Source organism: Leucopleurus acutus, assembly GCF_964270905.1.
Source record: "Leucopleurus acutus genome assembly, chromosome: 20".
NCBI lineage: Eukaryota > Metazoa > Chordata > Mammalia > Artiodactyla > Delphinidae > Leucopleurus > Leucopleurus acutus.
In genome coordinates, this window is record NC_139162.1 from 53092586 (window position 1) to 53113163 (window position 20578).

General features: G+C 51.9%; 1 protein-coding gene across 1 annotated transcript; it reads left to right on the plus strand.

The window, feature by feature from the left end:
* Positions 1 to 8049: 8049 nt before the first annotated feature.
* LOC309976352 (uncharacterized protein C19orf81) lies at positions 8050 to 17875 on the plus strand (the record flags this gene model as incomplete). Its single annotated transcript, XM_082861926.1, has 5 exons — positions 8050 to 8116; positions 15189 to 15261; positions 15365 to 15485; positions 16676 to 16815; positions 17680 to 17875. The coding sequence occupies 5 exons, from the start codon at positions 8050 to 8052 to the stop codon at positions 17873 to 17875; spliced, it is 597 nt and encodes a 198-aa protein (XP_082718052.1).
* Positions 17876 to 20578: the final 2703 nt, after the last annotated feature.

A 20578-nucleotide genomic window follows, 5' to 3' on the forward strand; every position in this document is an offset into this window, starting at 1 on the left:
AGGGAGAGAGCGGGAGAGAGAGAGAGATGGATGGGGGTAGAAAGATAAGAGATGATTACGTGTGGTGCTGGCTGGGGAGGGATGGAGATGAAAGATGCAGAGATAAGGGCCAAGTTGAGAGAGGGAGAGGTAAGGGGAGGGGAGACAGAGATAATGGGAAGGGCAAACTGGGGCCCAGAAGAGAGGGACGGGTGAACAGACAGACGGAAAGTTAAGGATCGAGACGTGGGATGGACAAACCTTAAAGAATAAGCTGGTGTGTAATTCATGGGAGTGTGAGAGATGGGTGGACGTAGGGGCAGTGATAAGTGCCAGGAAGGAGCATGGACAGAAATATCTTTGAGAGACAAACAATGGACAAGAGGATGGATGGGGTGTAGAAATAAAGGACAGAAACATAACGGCCAGAGATCACAGATGGACACAAGGATACAGAGAAGGACTGGGCAGACAGACATGGGTGCAGAAGGAAGGTTGGACTGGTAGGGGGGCGCATAAAAGAGAGGGGACCAGGAGAAATAGGTGGCTGTGGGGAGAAGGGGAATTAGCGACACATGGTTTGCAACTAGACATCAGAGATGGACTGGAAGGAGGGTGCTGGGGAAATTAGGGACAGACAGATCAGGGCTCACAGATGGACAGGTGTCGTGGGGTGCTGCAGAAGGCCAGGACTCCGAGACAGGCATATCAGACTCACCTGCGCTTATCCCTGCCGTGTCCTGGATGGCAGCCGAGGCGGCGGCTGGCGGTAGCCCATGGGGGTTGTAGGGTGGACACGGGTCTGCGGGCCTGTCCCTACGAGCCAGGTGGTGGGAGGGGGTGCTGGATCTGGGGGTCGTGGCCGTGAGAAAAAGCTCAGTCCGAGCCGCACATCTTGTCCTACTCGGGCCAGCTGCTGGACCCCAGGCGACCCCCGAGAAGTCCAGCCACCCCTTCCCACCTCCGGGTCCCCAGCTCCGGGGGGGGCGGGGGCGGCTTAAAGACTACAATTCCCGGCAGGCCTTGCGCTCGCGTTGCTGCGGCTTCATAGACCAGGCTCTGCAGGGACTGATGGGAATTGAAGTCCTTAATACCTCTCCCGGCTGCGGAGATGGGAATTTTTTTGGAGGTGGGGGGGTTAAGAGATGCCGGGGTCCCAAGGCGCTGCAGGGGAGAGGAATAATGTCTGGGACCTCGAGAAGCCGCGGAGTCCTAAGTCCTTAGGGACCATGGAGTGGGTAAACCATCCCCACGCTCGGTGGATCGGTGGGCGAGGTTGGGGTACACCCAGGTGTTTCAGGACCCCCCTTCCAGGGCCACGTGCCCCTCCCCCGGGGCGACCAGCAAACGCTGCAGCACTCCCACTCCCGGGCGGGAGATCCGCTCACCTCTGCACCTACCCCCGCCCCCACGCGCTGTGGCCGCCCCCCGGGATGGGTCTGGGGCGGGGGCTGTGGCAGGGGGAGGGGAGGAGCAGACTCACCCGAAGCTGCCGCCGCCGCCGCCGCCGCCGCCGCAGCCCCGCGCGCCGGCCGAGGTGCCAGCTCGGCTCCTCCCCCCGCCCCTGTCGCAGGTCCGCGGCTCCTCCCCCTGCACCCCCTCCTTCCCCTCGGAACCTGCGGCTTCAAAGCCCAAATAGCGCGGCCGCAGCGAGGAAGAAGGGAGATTTCCCGAGACCGAGGCGTCTGAGACGCAGCGTACTTCCACAGACGAGGATGCAGAGATCTGAGATCATGACCCTCTGCTCCCCCAGGATCCAGGGGTCCTGGACCTCACCCCCTCCTCTCTCAGAGAAGTCAGGGACCCCAGTCATCTCTTCCCCGAGGACCCAGGGTACTGAGCTTCCAACTCCCTCCATTCTCAGATCCAGGAATCCACCCCTTCTGTTCCCTCCTCCCTTGGGGACCCAGGAGTCCCAACTCCCCAGCCCCCTTCTCCGCAGGACCCAGGACTTGCAGTCCTCCCAGCCGAGGAACTCTGAGGGATGGTGGTGGGCGGGGGAGGCAGAGCCTCAGAATCAGTGGCCCTGAGTCCCAGCCCGATGTGGGGGTAGAAGCAAGGACCTGGGTTTCAGCCCTTCCCGGGCCGGCTCCTGACTAGATTCTCAGATACTTGCTGAGCGTCTACTGAGCGCCAGGCACTGCTTTTGTGACCTTGCACTCTTTGCTTTGAGTTCGTTTCCTCATCAACAAAATGTAGACAATAAACCTGTTTCCTAAGGGACCCAGAGGTTTGAAATACCAGTCAATAAAGAGGGAGAGCATTGACACCAAGTAGGTGCTTAGTGAATACTTTTTAACAACAGCAAGTATACCTTTACCGGTATAGTAATAGCAGCGAATGACAATTGCCACTGTGATCTGGGCACTGGGCTAAGTGCTTTGAAAGCATTCTCTGAGTTAATCTTCTCTTTGGCCCTCTGAGATGGGGGGAATTATGTTATTCCCATTTCACAGAAGAGACAACTGAGGCCCACAGAGGTTAAATCCCTTGAAGAGGATCCAGAGCTACCTGGTCTCAATGGCAGCCGGTAGGGGTGACTTGGAGCCCCCTCACCACCCCCAGTCTTCCTCAGTGCTGCCCCCTGCCTCCCAGTGACACCCACATAAATATAATCTCTAAGTAAAAAATTGCTGCTGCTTCTGCAAACACTTTAAGAGGAGTCCCCTAGGCACCCCCCCTTTAATTAGATAATCCGCCCAACTGCTGCCTATGTATACACGTTGCAGTCACCATCATACTTTTGAATGCCCCAGAAATGCCTCCGGGTTCACTCTGAATCCTATCCTCAGTGCTTCTTGTATTCTCCCGGATGGACCTACATTTGCACCCAGGGAAGCTTGCATGGGGGTGGTGGTGCACCCACAGATATGTGCACACAAGAGCAGGCACCCCAAATACCACTCTCACAGCCAGACCTCCGCCCAGGGTCCCCAGGCAGCTGTGTTCCACAGGGAGAGACACACAGAAGGGGTACGCAGCAATGCACACTCTCAGAGATGTGCACACAGACGGGCTTGCCAGACTCCCACGACATGTTCCCAAAGAGGCACTTGGGTGTCAAGGAATAGCTGTAGTGCACTGGTTGTGTGTGTGACTTTGGAAGTGGGGTACCTGAGTTCAAATCCCAGCTCTTTCATCATTTGTGGCCTTGGGTGAATAACTTACATTCTTGGTGCCTCAGTTTCCCCATCTGTAAATGAGGGTAATCTTTTTTTTTTCTAATTTCTTTTTATTGGGAGGGTAATCTTTTTTTGAAACCCACCTCATTAAGTTATTTCGAGGATTGAATTCAATTCACCAGAGGTGCTTAGAGAAAATGGTTAATGTTTACTGTTGTCATAATTAGTAATTACATGCATTTGCTCATGGACTCCTTCACTGCATTTTACAAGTGAGGAAATTGAGGCTCAGAGAGGGGAAGTGCTCTGCCCAAGGTCACACAGCAGGGAGGTGTCAGAGTTGAGATTCAAAGCCATGTGGTCTGACTCTAGACTCCTTGAGTTCAGCCACTACGTTGTTTGCATATCGGAAGTTTGAGGACCTTGCCTGTCATCACCACCAGGGGTGTAGAAGAGCCCGGAGCACTGGACAGGGAACCAGGAGACAGAGACATTCGTTCAATTCAATCCATGCACCCAATTTGATAGATACTTACTGAGCATCTACTGACTGCCAGGCACTGTTCTAGGCACCAAGGATTTGGCTGGGAACAAAGCAGACAAAAATCCCATTCTTGGGAGGACTCACGGTCTAGTGGTTGAGACAGGTGGTCATTAAATAACTCCATATGGGTATCAATGTTAGGAAGGAAAGTCCAGGGTGCTGTGTGTCTGGGAAGGAGGTCGATGGAAGGCTTCTCTGAGCAAGTGACATTTGAGTTGGCATAATCCAGGTGAAGATGGGGGAGGGGAGAGGACTGCTCCAGGGAGAGGGAACAGTCCACGCAAAGCCTGGGGTAGGAGCGAGTTTGGCACATGGAGGAGGACTGATGAGCACATAAGCTCCATGGGGGTAGCACTTTTGTTTACTGCTGTGTCCCTGCTGCCTGACATGGTGCCTGGCACACAATAAGTATTGGTTGGTTGAATGAATGAACGAGTGGATGGATAACTAGAGAAGTGTATGTATGTATGCATGCATGAGTTGGATGGGTGGATGGGTGGATGGATGGATGAGCGGCTGATAGCTGAATGAGTGGATCGTTGGTGGGATGCATGCATGCATCCGTGCAGAAGTGAACGGATGAGTTTGCAAAGTACCTACAGATTCACACACAAATGTGCTGCAAACAAACGCAGACACACACCCAGAGACATGCACATTGTGTGTGAACACAGATTCACCTCTTCTCCTGGTGCTCCCCTGGGAGAACAAACACCAAGAACAGAGGTGGACCAAGCTGGCCATGGCCCGTGTGGTTGAGGATGCAGGGAGGCAAACCCTCTAACCTGAGCTACAAGCAGCCCCCCCCGCCCCCCACTGCGGCGCTGACATAATTTCTGGAATAGAGGGAAAATGCTGATTCAGGGATTTGTGTCCCGGGCTGCATGCCAGGCCAGGGGGTGGGACAGGGATGACCCAAGAGAGTTGGGGTGAGTGGCAGAGGGAGGCAGGTGGGGCGAAGGCAGAAAGACCGGGAAGGAGGTAGAGAGAGAGAGAGAAACAGATGACAAAATAAAGTGATGGACACAGAGAGAGACACACACACACACACACACACAGACACACAGACACACACACACACACAGACACACACACACACACACAGACACACGCGCACACACACACAGACACACACACACAGAGACACACACACACACAGACACACACACACACAGACACACACACAGACACACACAGACACAGAGACACACACACACACACACAGACACACACACACAGAGACACACACAGAGACACACACACAGACACACACACACAGACACACAGACACACACACAGACACACACACACACACAGACACACACAGACACACACACACACAGACACACACACACAGACACACACACACACAGACACACACACACACACAGACACACACACACAGACACACACACAGACACACACACACAGACACAGACACACACACACACAGACACACACACACACAGACACACACACACACACACACACACAGAGACACACACAGACACAGAGACAGAGACATGCAGAAAGGCACAGAGACACAGAGAATGAGAGACAAAGGAAGTCAGAGGCACGCGATACAGAAATTCAAATTCAGACACACAGAGAGATGAGGAAGGTTCCAGAGACAGGTAGACAGAGGGAGAAAAATAATGGAGACACAGAGAGATGGGGACTTAAAGGACCAAGACACCAGAGGGACAAAGAGAGAGAGCCGCACGCACGCACACACACACACACACACACAGATGCACACACACACACACACACACACACACGCACACACACACACACATGCAGAGAGAGAGAGACAAAGACACCCAAAGAAGGAAGAAGAGAGGTCCAGAAGAGGCAGCTAATGCTGGTCACAGAGATAAAGAACTCTGGAAAGGGAGCAAACTTCAACTGAGTGCCTCCTGTGTGCCTGGCTCACATGCAGGGACTTTGCTGTATCTTGCTTTATTTAAGCACCATTAGCCCTTCAAGGCAGCATTATTGGTAAGAGATGAGGCAACCAAGGCTCAGAGAGGGAAAGACATTTGCCCAAGTTTGCACAGCCCGGCCATGGCGTTTGATGCTAGCCTGTTTGACTCCAGAGTCCATATTCTCTTCTTCATCCTATGTTACCTCATGCAGACCAAGAGACACAGGGCAGTGGGCTTAGGGGGTACTGAGTGTGAGTCACAGTAATAGAGGGAAATCGTCACTTGTTTATTCATTCAACATACATGTTCCGCACTTTCCTGATGCTGGAGAGCCAGAGATGAGTCAGGGGCCCTTGGTCTGGAGTGGGAGGCAGACACAGACCCAAATTCCTGAGCAAGACAGGCAGAGTGCACAGTGTTCAGAGGTCTGAAAAAAAAAAAGAGCAGATAAAGAACATGCAGAGGATGGAGACAGAAAACACAACTGGTAGTAGGAGGAGTCAGAGAAGGCTTCCTGGAGGAGGGGGCACTTGAGCTTCTTATGAAAGGATGAGGGCGTTTGGGCACCAGGAAAAGGGCAGAAGGCAGCATGTGGAGAGTGGAGACAGGAGTGAGGGGTGGGAGGGATTAATTAAATAAAGTAATTAATAAAAGGTGACTGAAGAATGTTTGAAGGTATGAGGTGAGAGAGGAAGCTGGGACCAGATCATGCAGTTCGGAGCCATGGGAGGGCTGAGAGCAGGGCAGGGGCAGGGTCATCTCCAAGTGCAGAAAGACCCCTCTGAAACCTTGTGGGAGGGGAATGAGGGGGGAGAGACTGGAGGATGTGAGGGCAAGAAGGAGGCTGGGGCGAGGGTCCAGGAAGGAGAAGACCTTGAAACCTGAGTGCGTGTCGGGCTGTGGGAATGACGAGAAGAAAGAGCAGAGTCAGGAGGCAGAAGGGGTAGAGTTTGAAGACTGATGGACTATAGGGGCTAGGTGTGCCTGTGGTCATGAGGATGAAAGATGTCTCCTGTCCTATGGGGATGGACTTGGCAACTGGAAGTGAAGGACAGCCTGATGGGAGAGAAAAAGACATAAGGATATGCCAACAGGGAGTCAGGGCCACAGAGGAACTGGGTCTGGAAATTAGTCCATTTAAGTCTGGACTGTTGTAATTGCCGATGACAGAAACGCAAATAACCTGAGCATGAGAGGGAATTAACTGGGTGGATGAGGGCTTGAGGGACAGCCAGATCTAGGTGTCCTCAATCGTCTTCAGGAATCTGTCTGCATCTTTGGTTTCTGCTTTCCTTGTGTTGTCTGCTTTCAGGCAGGCTCTCTCCCCATGTGGCGATGTGATGGTCCCCAGCAGCTCCAACCTAGGCTTCGACCGGCCTGGCAACCTCATTGGAAAAAGAAAGACCCTCTTTGGTAACAGGTCCGGCAAAAGTCCAAGGGTTGAATCTGTATCCTACGTTGATTTTTAAGCTCATCCCTGAACAAATGACTCAGAAAATCAAGGTGCTACTGCCTAACAAGCAGGGAGTCAATGTTTATCAAGCAGGAATAATTGACAGTTAAGGCAGAGACCAGATGAATTCGAGAGAAGATTAGAGATACGGGTAGCAGAGACAGACTGGGAAGATAGACAAAGTAACTGAAAAAGTCTGCGCTCCTCTCCCACGGTTCCTGCTGAGAGCTCTGCAGACACAAAGAAGGGATGCCCAGTGGGCACCTCTGTGGCTAAACTCCTTCACTCCTGCCCTTGGGGGCAGGAGCCCCCAGCCCCTCCCCCATCCACTGGAGGTACCATGGCAACCAGGCCCCCTGCTCACCTTTCCCTCCCCCATATAGAACCCAGTTTCTGTTTGAATCTCACCCGTACCTAACCAGTTCCTGTGTGAAACACGGATGAGTGGAGGGCAAGTGGGAACAGAAAAGGGATGACAGAGGGAGGGAAGCCAAGGAGCCCAGCAGAGGCAGCCGTGAGAGAAGAGAGATGGGGAGAGAGGTAGGGAGACAGAGAGGGGGTGATAGGGTTAGAGAGAGGCAGAAAACTATGAAGAGAGAGAGGGACGGGGGGCTGGGGAGATGTTGGGGAAACTGATGGAGGAGACTGGGGAGATGGAACGAGGGAAGGGGAGAGATGTGGGGAGAAGGGACAGAGAAATCAAGGGAAAGAGTGGAGGAGAGACGGGGAGAGAGGGAGGGAGGGAGTGGGGCAGAGGGAGGGGTGGGGGAAGAAACTCGAGGAGACTGGGAGACATGGAGGAGGAGGCAGGAAAGTGGGAAAGAAATAATTGGGGCACACAGGGACTCCCAGAGGTTAAGGGAAACTGGATTTCCATGTGGTCTCAGCCTTCCATTTTTTTTTTCCCCGGGGCTTCAAAGACAAGAAGGAGGAAGCAGCAGCGGGGAGAAGGAGCTGGGGTGGGTGACCCGGTCAGAGCTCTTCTTCCCATCCTCCTGAGACAACCCCTACCACCTTCTCAGGATGCAACACGAGGTGGAGCCCCTCTGCTCCTCCACCATGGGCAACCCCAGCATGCACAGGGAGGCAGGTACCGACTCGTGTCTGCTTGTGTGTTTATATCCAAGTGTGGGGTTGGGCAGGTGGGGTCCCTCCTATGAGCACTGTGTCACAGCCCTGGCTTTCAGTGTGACCTTAAGTGAGTCACTGGCCTTCCAAAGAAAGAGCTACCCCAAATTCTTATGTCTACCAGATTCCTGAGCAGTACCCTTTAGACCTCAAACTACATTTCCCATGAGGCCTTTCAATTCCCTGACCAATGTTCTGGACCCAGAACTACATTTCCTATGAATCTCTGGGGCCGTAACAACTCTTCTGAGGCCATTATCCCCCATAGACTCCCTACCCTGGTCTCTCACACTCTCGTTGTCTCCCACACTGACCTCAACATCTTCTCCCAAAGCCACTCCTCCTCCCTGCTTCCCATGTTTGAATGGTGCTACTGCCAACCCAGTCTAGACGCCAGGCATTGTTCCCCCACTCCCATCACCTCCACAGCCATCAGTCCCAGCCCCATCGTCCTGCTTACTCTCTCTGCCCTGTCCCTACTTCTCTTTTCCCACAGCCCCAGCTCAGGTCTTGTCCTCTTCCATTGGACCCTTTGTCCACGTCTGGTCTCCAGTTTCTCCCCTCCAGCCCATCCCCCACATAAGCTCCAGAGGAGCCTTTCTGACACCCAGCACTAACCCTGTCTCTCCCTTGCTCACAGCTCTTCCACGTTGCCCATCACTCCCAGGAGAGAGTCTTAGCCCCTCAAGCTTTTGTTTGAGGCCCTGTGTGGCCTGACGCTAGCTGACAGGCTCATCTTCCAGGGTTCCCTACTTCCACTCTACTTTAGCACAGCTCATTCATTCATTCACTCATACGACATTTCTCAAGTAATATCTTGGTGAGGATTTATTTGGCTAGCAGGTGATAGAAAATTGGACTTAATGCAGTATAAAAATAGGAAAGTCATTGTCTCACTCAAAGAGAAGCCCAGAGGTGGATCAGGGTTTGTGTTTGGTTGGGTCAGCAGCTCAGTGAATGTCACTGAGAAGCCAGTTTCTATGTCCCTGCTTTTTGGTCTGGGATATAACCCCTTTGCACACCAGCTTGCATACCTCATGGTTACAAAATGGCTGCCACAGTTTCAGGCATCACTTCCAGAGGTCTTCACTTTAAGAACCCCAAATAAACTCTCCTCACATCTCATTGGCCAGCACTAAGTCATCCACTCACTCTTGTCTCAATCCCTGGCAAAAGGAACGAGATTATCATGATTATTTTAGTCAGTGGGGCTACGTATCAGGTGGGAGAAACTTTTTAAAAAAACCTATACCTAATCCTACTTCAGGTCCCAATTAACCAGAATCTCTAGTTCTGGGGGACCTAGCAACTATAGTTTTGTTTTGTTTTTTAATTAATTAATTTATTTTTACATCTTTGTTGGAGTATAATTGCTTTACAATGGTGTGTTAGTTTCTGCTTTAAAACAAAGTGAATCAGTTATACATATACATATGTTCCCATATCTCTTCCCTCTTGTGTCTCCCTCCCTCCCACCCTCCCTATCCCACCCCTCTAGGTGGTCACAAAGCACTGAGCTGATCTCCCTGTGCTATGCGGCTGCTTCCCACTAGCTATCTATTTTACGTTTGGTAGTGTATATATGTCCATGCCTCTCTCTCGCTTTGTCCCAGTTTACCCTTCCCGCTCCCCATATCCTCAAGTCCATTCTCTAGTAGGTCTGTGTCTTTATTCCTGTCTTACCCCTAGGTTCTTCATGACATTTTTTTTCTTAAATTCCATATATATGTGTTAGCATACGGTATTTGTCTTTCTCTTTCTGACTTACTTCACTCTGTATGACAGACTCTAGGTCTATCCACCTCACTACAAATAACTAAATTTCGTTTCTTTTTATGGCTGAGTAATATTCCATTGTATATATGTGCCACATCTTCTTTATCCATTCATCTGTCGATGGACACTTAGGTTGCTGCCATGTCCTGGCTATTGTAAATAGAGCTGCAATGAACACTGTGGTACATGACTCTTTTTGAATTTTGGTTTTCTCAGGGTATATGCCCAGTAGTGGGATTGCTGGGTCATATGGTAGTTCTATTTGTAGTTTTTTAAGGAACCTCCATACTGTTCTCCATAGTAGCTCTACCAATTCACATTCCCACCAGCAGTGCAAGAGTGTTCCCTTTTCTCCACACCCTCTCCGGCATTTACTGTTTGTAGATTTTTTGATGATGGCCATTCTGACTGGTGTGAGATGATATCTCATTGTAGTTTTGATTTGCATTTCTCTAATGATTAATGATGTTGAGCATTCTTTCATGTGTTTGTTGGCAGTCTGTATATCTTCTTTGGAGAAATGTCTATTTAGGTCTTCTGCCCATTTTTGGATTGGGTTGTTTGTTTTTTTGTTATTGAGCTGCATGAGCTGCTTATAAATTTTGGAGATTAATCCTTTGTCAGCAACTATAGTTTTTGAATGCTTGCCAGGTAATTATGATGAGCAGTAAGGGTCAGAAAACATTGCTTTGCACTGGATGGGATATCCCTGAGGATACTGGGGCTTGGTGAGCCTTACCTGGTTGCGTGGGTGGGGAATGGACACTCCTCAAATGGAGGAAGAAGGATGGGAATGGCTGAGTTACACCTTTCTAGGTGTCGGCTATAAGCACCTCTTCTGTGCCAGGTGCTAAGCTAGGCATAGCAAATGCTCTAGTGGCAAAACAGACAGTTTCTCTGTCCTCAGGTCTCTTTTAGTGTCTTTGAAGACTTCTTTCATTTGGAGACGCCCCACCCCACATCATCTCTAACCTAGACGGAGGTACCCATCTGATAAGTATACTTTATGTGTAGCTCCAGAAAAGATGAGTGACATTGAGTTGACCAGTTGGCTCGTTTTGCAGATCGATATTTGTTCATTTCAGTTTTGCTGTTTTCTTTGTGGTGTTTTGGAACCAATAACATTTTCAGCTTGTCAGGTTGCAAACTTTGGCTCAGGCCATTAGAAAGCCTGTGGGTCCCAAGTGTTTTGCCTGTAGTAATGAATGAAATGACCCAGCTGGTTCTCATGCAAGGAGGACAGACATGAAACACACTATCTCACAAATAATTAATAACCTACAATTGCAATAAGCACTCCTTAGCCTTGGACCTGAAGAGAATTCTGGGAATATTCTCTTTTGCTTAAAGACCTTAGCACCCACCCCCCGCCCCCACCCCGTGGTCCCTCTGCATAAAACATCTCCTTCTCTGCCATTTCTTTATTTAGCAAACTCCTCCTTTATCCCTTAAGTCTTTTTTTTTCACTATTTTTAAAAATATATCTTTATTGGAGTATAATTGCTTCACAGTACTGTGTTAGTTTCTGTTGTACATCAAAGTGGATCAGCCATATGCATACATATGTCCCCATATCCCCTCCCTCTTGAGCCTCCCTCCCATCCTCCCTATCCCACTCCTATCCCTTAAGTCTTGCTGTAGACATCACCTCCTCTAAGGAGCCTTCCCTGATTGCGCCCAGACTGGGCTTCCTCTCCACCTCGTGACACGTCCATTGTAGCAAGTATTGCCCTTTACAGTGAACACTTCCCCCACCAGACTGGAAGCTCTTGGAGGGCAGGCTGGGGTCTCATTAATCTCTTGGTCTGCAGCATTCTCCAAGGCACACAGGAGGCCTTGGAGATGCCTGTTGAAGTTTGAAAGTGTTGTGTTTCCTCAATTATTCAATAAGTATTTATTTTTAAATTTATACCTTTACTAAGTTACACATACACATTGAAACAAATATATTAAAATAACGGTTGTAATTTAGAAATCTTTATTTCTATTGCCACATTTCATGAGAAACAGTTTTATTTACATTTTAAACATACACCTTTGATGCTGCTAGAGTCAGTTTTTTTAGTCATTTCACACACATTTCCAGGGCGTATAATTTTATTTCTAAGTTACTTGTGATAGACATTTAAAAGATTTTTTCTATTATGGAAAATTTCAAACATACACAAAAATAGAGACCATGTACATTTTGCTAATCTTGTTTCATCTAAGCAACCCACACATACACACTTTCTGGGGGGACGTTCTATAGGACAAATTTGTTTTAAAGAAAATCCCAGACATAATTCCTTTCCACCCATAAATACTTAAGCATGTGTTTCTAACTGCTAAGGATTTTTAGAAAACAGACCTACCATGCCATTAATTCCACCTAACAAATTCACAATTTTTCTTGAATATCATCTCACACCTAGTGCATATTTAAATTTCCCTAATTGTTTAAAAATTTTATTTTTCACAGTTGGTTTGTTTTAATTAAGACCCAGAGTTGACATATTGCATTTGATGGTTATATTCCTTCAGTCTTTATTCAATAAATACTTACAGCTAGGTGCCTGGTGCTTTGCTAGATGCCAAGAGCGAAAGACAAGTCCCCGACCTCATGTTGCTCACATTATAATTAGAGACTCATAGAAGTAAACGTAAAATTGCAACTGTGATGAGAGCAAATACATGGTGTCATGAGTTCATGACAGGAACTCTTGACACACTTAGGGAGACTTGATGAGCTAAGTGAGGGGGAAGAGAGTTCCACGCGGAGTCACAGCATGTGTCAAGGTCCTGGGGCAGGAGGGAGCATGGAGAGTTCAAGTCACAGAAGGGCAATGTTTCTGGAATGCAGCAAGTGAGGAGGATGATAGTGTCTGATCAGGCTTGAGACATCAGCAGGGTCTGGTCATGTGTGATCTTGGTCTTAATTTATCCCAATGACAATGAGAAGTCCTGGGAGGGTTTTGAGGAAATGGAAACGGCTATGTGGTCAGATCTACATTTCAAAATGCTTCTGATGGGGTGAATGAAGAGGGAGAGAGAGATATATATTGAGAAGTTAGGAAGCTGTTGTCTGGACAATAGTGGGGCGAGAAGCAGCAGACTGGGGGATTGAGAACACAGATTCTGGATCCAGTGCCTAGATTTTTATCCTGATTCTATCACCTGGCCTGTGTGACCTTGGACAAGTCACTTAAGTTCTCTGTGCTTCCGTTTCATCATTTGTTAAACTACACTCACTCAGAAGGCTGTTTTGAAGATTCAGTGGAAAAAAACTTTAAAAGGTGCCTGGCTTTTTAAAGGGGGCTGTAAACACGTAGTTATTATTATTGTTAAGTGGACAGATTTGAGAAGGAGATTACTATGTTGGAGGGATGAAAGGGAGGCCAGTATGGCTGGAGAAAAATGATCAGAGAGGTCATCAGAGTGACCACACGCAGGGCAGGTGCTTCTCAAAGGGGATCTTGCTAAAATGCAGACTCTCACCCAATAGGTCTGGGGTGGACCCTGAAATGCTCCCCAGACCACACATTGAGGAATGAGTCCCCATCACAGGGAGGACTTTATGCTGAAGGCAAGAGGAAGCCTCGGGTGGTTTGGAAGCCTCTGGTGGTGCTGAGACGAAAAGATCACCCTAGCTGCCCTGCCAAAACAGATGGGAGGTGGAAGAACAGGGACCAGAGAGGGGGGCTTACTATGGTACAAGCTGAGCTGTGTTGATGTGCTGAAGCCAAAGACCGCTATAGGAGCATAGCTGGGACACAGCCCTGTGCTGGAGACAGCCTGTCCCAGCTCACAAGAGCCGAGTGGTGAATTTTGCAAGCTGGTTGTGAAAACCATGGGTAGCATAAAATTGGTCAGGGTGAGAGTACTGAGACCATGAAAACAGGCGGATGCTGAGAGAGAGAGAGAGAGAGAGGGAGGGAGGGAAGGAGGGAGAGAGAGAGAGAGGGAGGACATTTACCAGCACGCCACTGAGTTTACTGAATGAGGGAGATAGTAACACATCAATGTCTGAGTAAGAGGTTTTTAGAGACCTGGGCTGAGTTAGGTGACTTGGGGAGGAATCTGGAAAGCAGGCTTTGCTCTGGATCACATGCCGGCAGGAAGCAGAGGCAAGTCCATGACATGAGAGCCATCAGAATGGCACTAACACTGGTTGGGAAAAAAGCAGCATCAGCTCTGAGCCCAGAGGGGAATATTTGGTCTGTTTTGTGGTTTGGGCAGCGTCGAGGTTGTGCTGTGTTGGGACATGACTCCAGAGGGGTCTTCTTTTTATCTTGGCCCATCATGGTCACAGAGTGACCTTGGCTGCTGTTGGAATTCTGTGAAATTCCTTATGTCCAAAGGGAGGTCACCAGGGTCCCTCTGGGGGTGCCAGGCCAGCTCCTGGCTGTCAGGGGTTGCTTTCTGCATTCTTTCAGCTGCTGTAACAAAGAGACCCTCAAACTCAATGGCGTTAAGAAAACAGTTGGTTTCTCTCTCGTGTAAGAGGAGGAAGGTGGTCTGGATGGGTGGGATGTCTCAGCCCCTCGAGAATACAGGGACCCATGGCGCTCCATCATCTCTAGCAAGAATAAAGTTGGCTTATTGCTACATCCACATTCTGGTCCAAGGGAAGGGGCACTGAGTCCAAGCCAAGAAAATTTCTCTTAAGCAAATGATTCCAAAGTTGCACCCCTCACTTCTGCTAACAGTGTTGGCGAGAACTTGGTCATGTGGCCACACCTAGCTGCAAGGGAGGCTGGGAACTGTTGTTTCCAGCTGGATAAAACTCTAGGATTGTAGAGGAAGGGGAAATGGGTTATGTGGGCCAACTAGCAGTTGGCCATAGAAGAGACCAATTAGTCGATGGAGGGGTTGTGTAGAAGAGTCCAGATTTGAGAGCTGTTATGAATCAAGTTCCAATCAAGAGGCCAGTTCTGAGAGTGTTGGAAAAACCATATAACTAGATTCAAATGCTGCTGCAGTGAAGAAGCTACGATGGGGTGATTGGAAATAGGAAGCAAAAAGGAGCACGTCCCTTCCTTTTCCTCCTGGCTTGCGGTCTCCCACTAGCACCCCCTTTAGGCAGAGCCTAACAGGACCCCAACTGTCCGAGTGGAAATGGGGTTGGTAGAGTCCTTTGGGGCTGAGAGACAACAGCTTAACAACTGGCATAAGAGCTCTCCTGGGGGTGGCACGGACAGTCATTTGGTGATGCTATTCAAGTGGCATGATGTGCGAGGAGTGCTCAAGGCAGCTGATACTGGGTTTTCCATCCGCAGGAGCACTTCTTGTGGACCTAGAGACCCTAGAGGAGACGCAGGCTCGGAGCCTGGGCAGACCTGTCAAATCCTCGTGAGTGGTCCCTGGCCCCATGATTTCTGATCTCAGATCCTCTGAGTGCGGTGGGTTGGACCCCTAACTTTGGGAGGTCCCTGTCCGCTGGCTGTCTTCCCAGGAAGCAGTATCTGTGCCAGGTCATTGCGGAATATGAGGCGCTGGACCGAGAGCTCCCATGCATCCGCAAGTTCCCCATGCCACCTGCTGCCCAGCCCCTCTGTCTGTGCATGGAGACCTCAGTGAGTGTCCCCCCCACCCCCATGATCCCAGGTCCCTGGTGGCATGGTGGGAAGGACACAGGCTCAGAAGTGAGGTGGACAGGGGTTGAATCCAGGCTCTGCAGCTCATCAGCTGTGGGCTTGGCACCAGGATAAGTGGCTGAAAATTGATAGTGAATTTGTCAAAGGGTTCATCATCAAATTTATCACTGCTGATCCCAGAGGGGAGCCCGAGAGGCAGAGAGAGGGGACACTGAGGACAGAGGGAGTCCTGCTAATCCACCTATTATGAAATTCTGTAAAATTTACAGATATCGCAAAACTTCATTTCAAAAAGCCCGTTTTTTGACAGATTCAGTGACATGGTTGTTCAGTGTGCGGATCCTTTGGGCATTCCTGCCTCAGAGGAGGCATCTGTTAAGGTCTCGCCCATTTGAGAATTAAACAAGGCTCGCCAGGCAGAAGCCTCGGAAGCGTTCCCTCAGCTCATCTGTGTGACTCGGCCGCGACACAGGGGTTGCCGTTCTTGTTTATGGGACCAATCCCCACCCTACTGCTCCGCTTCTTTGTGTTTTTGAACATGAGACACACACACACACACATACACACACACACACACCCCCAACATACACATCCAAGGCTTGCTTTCCTGGGGGTGACCAATTTCATGATTTCACTGTGGTTTCGCAGCAATTTTATATGTCACGACATAGGGTATCGCCTTCGACACGGTAATCTCAGACTGAAGACGTGGTTAATGATCACTGTATGTTTCTGAATGCAAAACAGATTGACAAGATGTCAAATCCTCCTACGAGCCTTATTTTTTGAGAACTGAATAGTTCTTAAAATGCTAATATGACTAAAAAAGGAAAAATTTACGGCTTAGATCCTTGCGGAAATCTGCAAGGGCTGCCCGAGTCTCGCCATCCAACGCAGGTTGCTGGAAAGGTTTTCAGTAGATTGGCAAAGTTGGCCAAATCGGTGAATCGTTCAGTCAGCTCTTCATTGACTTTTGGCAAATCGGTTTGGTGAGAACTGGCTTTTTTTTTGGAGAATGACCTTGAATGGCAGTAGATGCCTTGCTACCTGAAAGATTCCTATCCTCCCCGCTCTGGCAGGTTCTGCAGGTGGGGTCTCGGGTGGGGACTTCTGCACCCGGACTGAACTCCGAGTGTCACTGACGGAGGTTCTCTCTCCGACATCCCCAGCCCGAAGAGGACCTTACCCACCTGGAGGTGCTGGAGGCGCTGGAGGCCGAGTTACCCGGGGCCATGGAGAGCGGGCGTGTGAGGAGCATCCGCTTTGAGAACGTGAACGTCATCTGTGGGACTGCTGGGCGCCGGGACCGGTGAGTCCTTGGCGGGGGCAGGGCCTGGAGCGACCGGGAGGGGCAGGACCGCAACTGGCAGGACCGCGGTGAACGCGATGGGGGAGCCGGGAGGGGAGTGAAGGCAGTGAGAGGTGGGGCGGGGCGGGGCGGAGGCTCTGAGTGGCCGGGAGCTAATAGGAGGTGTGGGCCAACAGTAAGCTCCGTGAGGGGCGGGGCGGAGAAGTGAGGGCAGTGAGGGGGCGGGGCCAGGAGCGCCCGGAGAATGGCGTGGTTGGTATAAGGATCCAGACCCCGCGGAGAGTGAGAGCCGAGAAGGGGCTAAGGCGAGAGTGGGCGCAGTGAGGGGGCAGGGGCAGGTGAGATCGGAAAAGAAGGTGGGATTTGGAGTGAGGAACCGGACTTTCAGTGACCCAGGTGGTGACGGGGATGCGCAAGACCGAGGTGTGTGGTCGGAGCATGGGAAACAGCTCTGAGCGGGAGCGTAGCCGGGACTGAGCACTTTGCAGGCGCGGGGCCAGAGTGATCGGTGGGCCTGGAGGTCTAGTTGGGCGCGGGGCCGGGCCTGAAAGCCACACTGAGGGGGCGGGACCTGGAGTTGCTGCATGAGGATAGGGCCCTGGAGCGGCGGTTTAAAAAGATGGAGCCTCGACAGAGCCAGGCTGAGAGAGAAGACGGGACCTAGACTGACCCAGGTGAGGGTAGAAGTACAGATTGACCTCGGCGAGAGAGCAGGGTTGGAGAGTTTAGGGATGTAGTGACGGGTTGAGGGACTGGAGTTGGTAAACGAACAGGGACCAGGCAGGGACTCTGGGACAATCAAGGCCAGCGATTCCCCTTCCGTCTCCGCCCCGCCCCTCTCCTCTTGGCCTTGCCCCCTTGCAGGTGGCTCATCACGGTCACGGACTTCCAGACTCGCTCGCGCCTACTGCGCTCGGGGCTCCGCCTCCGCGGGCTCCACCACCTTCTCGTGCGCAACGACGAACTGCTGCTGGGCGATTACCGCCTGCACCTGCGCCGCTCCCTGGTCCGACGGCGCATGCTCGAGGCTCTGGGGGCGGAGCCGACCGAGGAAGTCTGACGTTTTGGGGGCGGGCCCCGGCTGCGCCTGCGCACCGCCCAGCGGGCTCGGGCGACCCACCCGGAATCCCGAAGGAAAGGGGCGTTGCCTTCCCAGGAAGGAGGCGGGGTCGGCTCGAGGGGGTGGATACTGTGAGTTTAATTATAAAGAATGACCTGGTACAAAAGCCATTTCTCTCTGCAAAATCTTGGTGGGGAGTCAGGGGGTGGGAGGTGATGGGGGGTAGGGACGAACCCCCACGATATAATCCCGCCTCCCAAATCTTCCTCCAGTCCCTGGAAATGGACACCTGGGTCCCAATCCCTTGAGGGATGAACTCTGAGGCCCGAGAGAGGGAAGACCCGGGCGCCGGGGCTTTGAACGCGTGCGATCCTTGTCCCAGCGAGAACCAGACGTCCGCATCCGCCCCCCTCCTCTTCCTCCTCCCACCCCCCGTGGAAGACAATTCTCGGGCTTTTATTTCAGGTTTTTTTCTGGATTTTTTTGTGTGTGTTCTAGGTTTTTTTTTTTTTTTTTTGTATTTTCCTTTGTTATCGTTCCTCTTTTTGCTTTGTCTCTTCGCCCCGCGCTGCCCCCCATCCAGTCCCTTCCCCCTCCCCACCCCAACCTCCCCTCCCCCCTCCCCACCCCCTATACCCTCCCCAACCCCGCGGCACCCATCCAGAATGAACAAGCCCTTGATAGACGGGCGCCGCGCAGGCCCCCTGCGGACGGGGGGCATCCTGCGGACAAGGGGGAGGGGGCGGGGAGGGGCCCAGCGCGACCTCCGCTCCCTTCCTCGCCACCCCTCCCCCCTCCCACGACCCTCCCACAAGGTTCCCCGCAGATCCCTGACGTGGTGTGGGGAGAGGGCTGCAAGCACTCTCCCCCCATGGACGGAGCGCCCCCGCCTCGGGGGTAGAGGGCAGCAGAGGGGGAATGGAATTGGGGGAAGGAGGGGGAGCTCTCTTCTTTGGCAGCTGAACATGGGGGGGGGACCTGAGGGCAATGCCCTCCCCCCTTTGCCCACAGTAGGGGAGGAGGTGTTCCAGGGGAAGGGGTGGCTTAAAATTCCCAAGCCCCAGGAATAAAGGGAGGGGGAGGCGTGCAGGAAGGAACAGCCATGCTGGAGGGAGGAGTTTCTTGAAGAGACAGGGAGGTTAGGAGATGAGGGAGCGGTGTCTTCGGGCAAAATGGATGGACCGGAAGGCTGGGGAGAGTGAGAGGAGGGGAGGTGAGAGGGCCAAGCCCGGGGAAGGGAGAGGAGGAAGTATGGAAGCAAACTGGGCAAGAAGTGAGTGTGCGTAGGGTCTTCTCTTGCCAGAAGGAGAAAAAGAGTGTAAAGAGCTAAGAGAATAGGCAGAGTGTGAACGACCGGAAGAGCTGGTCTTTCGGGACCAAAAAAAAAGAAAGTGCCAGGAAAAGAAACAACAATACAGCCGAAGAGCGCGTGTGCAATGAGATGAGTGTGCAAAAAGAAAGAGGTAGTAGAGTTCCCCAGGGGAGATGGAAAAAGTCACCCAGGAGCTGACATGAACAAGTAGAAATTCAAGAATGAGTGTGCAAGCAGGGCCACGGAAGGCGAGAACATTAAGGAAGAGAAGAAAGCTTCAAGGGAGCAGTGGAAGCACTGGGGAGGATGAGTGCGCGAGAGCGGGCATGCCAGAAGGTTCACCCAAGAGTTGACGATGGAGATGGACAAGGATTTGGGGAAGAAAGGTGCAAGGGAGTCGGGAGCCCGGCAAAGCGGGGAGGCATGAGCACTTGCGAGAGAGTGGGTTCCTGGGAGGCACGGGTGCGAGCAACAGTGGGGGGGAGGGGCGTGTAGAGTGAGAATGCGGGGGTGCAAGAGTAAGAGGGGAGAGTGCTGCGAGAGTGGAGGTGAGAGTGTCGGGAGAGGCGCACAGTCTGTGGGAAGGTGAGGGGAAGGGTGTCCCAAGTGTGTCTGCAGCAAGGGCCCAGAGATTTTTCGGGAGTGAGGGGTGGAAGGGAGGGCGCCCCGGAGGAAGCGTGTGCAAACAAGAGTGTGAGAGACCAGGGGGTGTGGAGCGTGGGGAAAGAGACGCACGGTGTGCCAGGGAAACTGAGCGTGAGCTGGAGAGCTGAGGGCCTCGCAAGCTGGAAGCGAAGGCGCAGTGTGCAAGACAGTGAGAGGGCAAAGTTGTGCAAAATTGTAGCCCAGGGAGGGGAGAGAGGTGAGCAGGCGTGCAAAGGAGCGTGCAAGAGGCCGGGGGCTGCTGTGTGTGCTGGGGAGAGGGGAGGGTGGGGAGAGCCGAGGGGCCTGGAGAGGGGGGAAGGGTTGTTAGAGGGTGGCAGGTGGTGGAATCTGAGGGCATCACCTTCCCCTGCGGCCTGGGGGACGACCCCCATCCGGTCAGGCTCAGGGCTGACCCTCTATGGCTCTGTCTGTCCCCTCCTCCCCAGAATCGACCCTTCCCTCCTTCTTCATCCCCCTCTGTGATTTCTTCCTCCCCCCCCCCCCACCCAACTCCACTCCCCGCTTCACACACACACACACAGTCTTGTGTCAGCTGCCCCCTCCTGTGAGGTGCCAATGTCTGGCCAGATCAGGCCACCTGGTGACCTCCGGCCTTGGGAGACGAGTCAGGGTGCAGTTTTAGCAGAGTCCCTGGCCCGGGGAGAGAATGAAGGTCAGGGTTCAGAGGTCAAGAGGCCAGCAGGCTCAAGGGTTCCGTGGACGGGCTGGTCCGTCCGGGCCAGCCA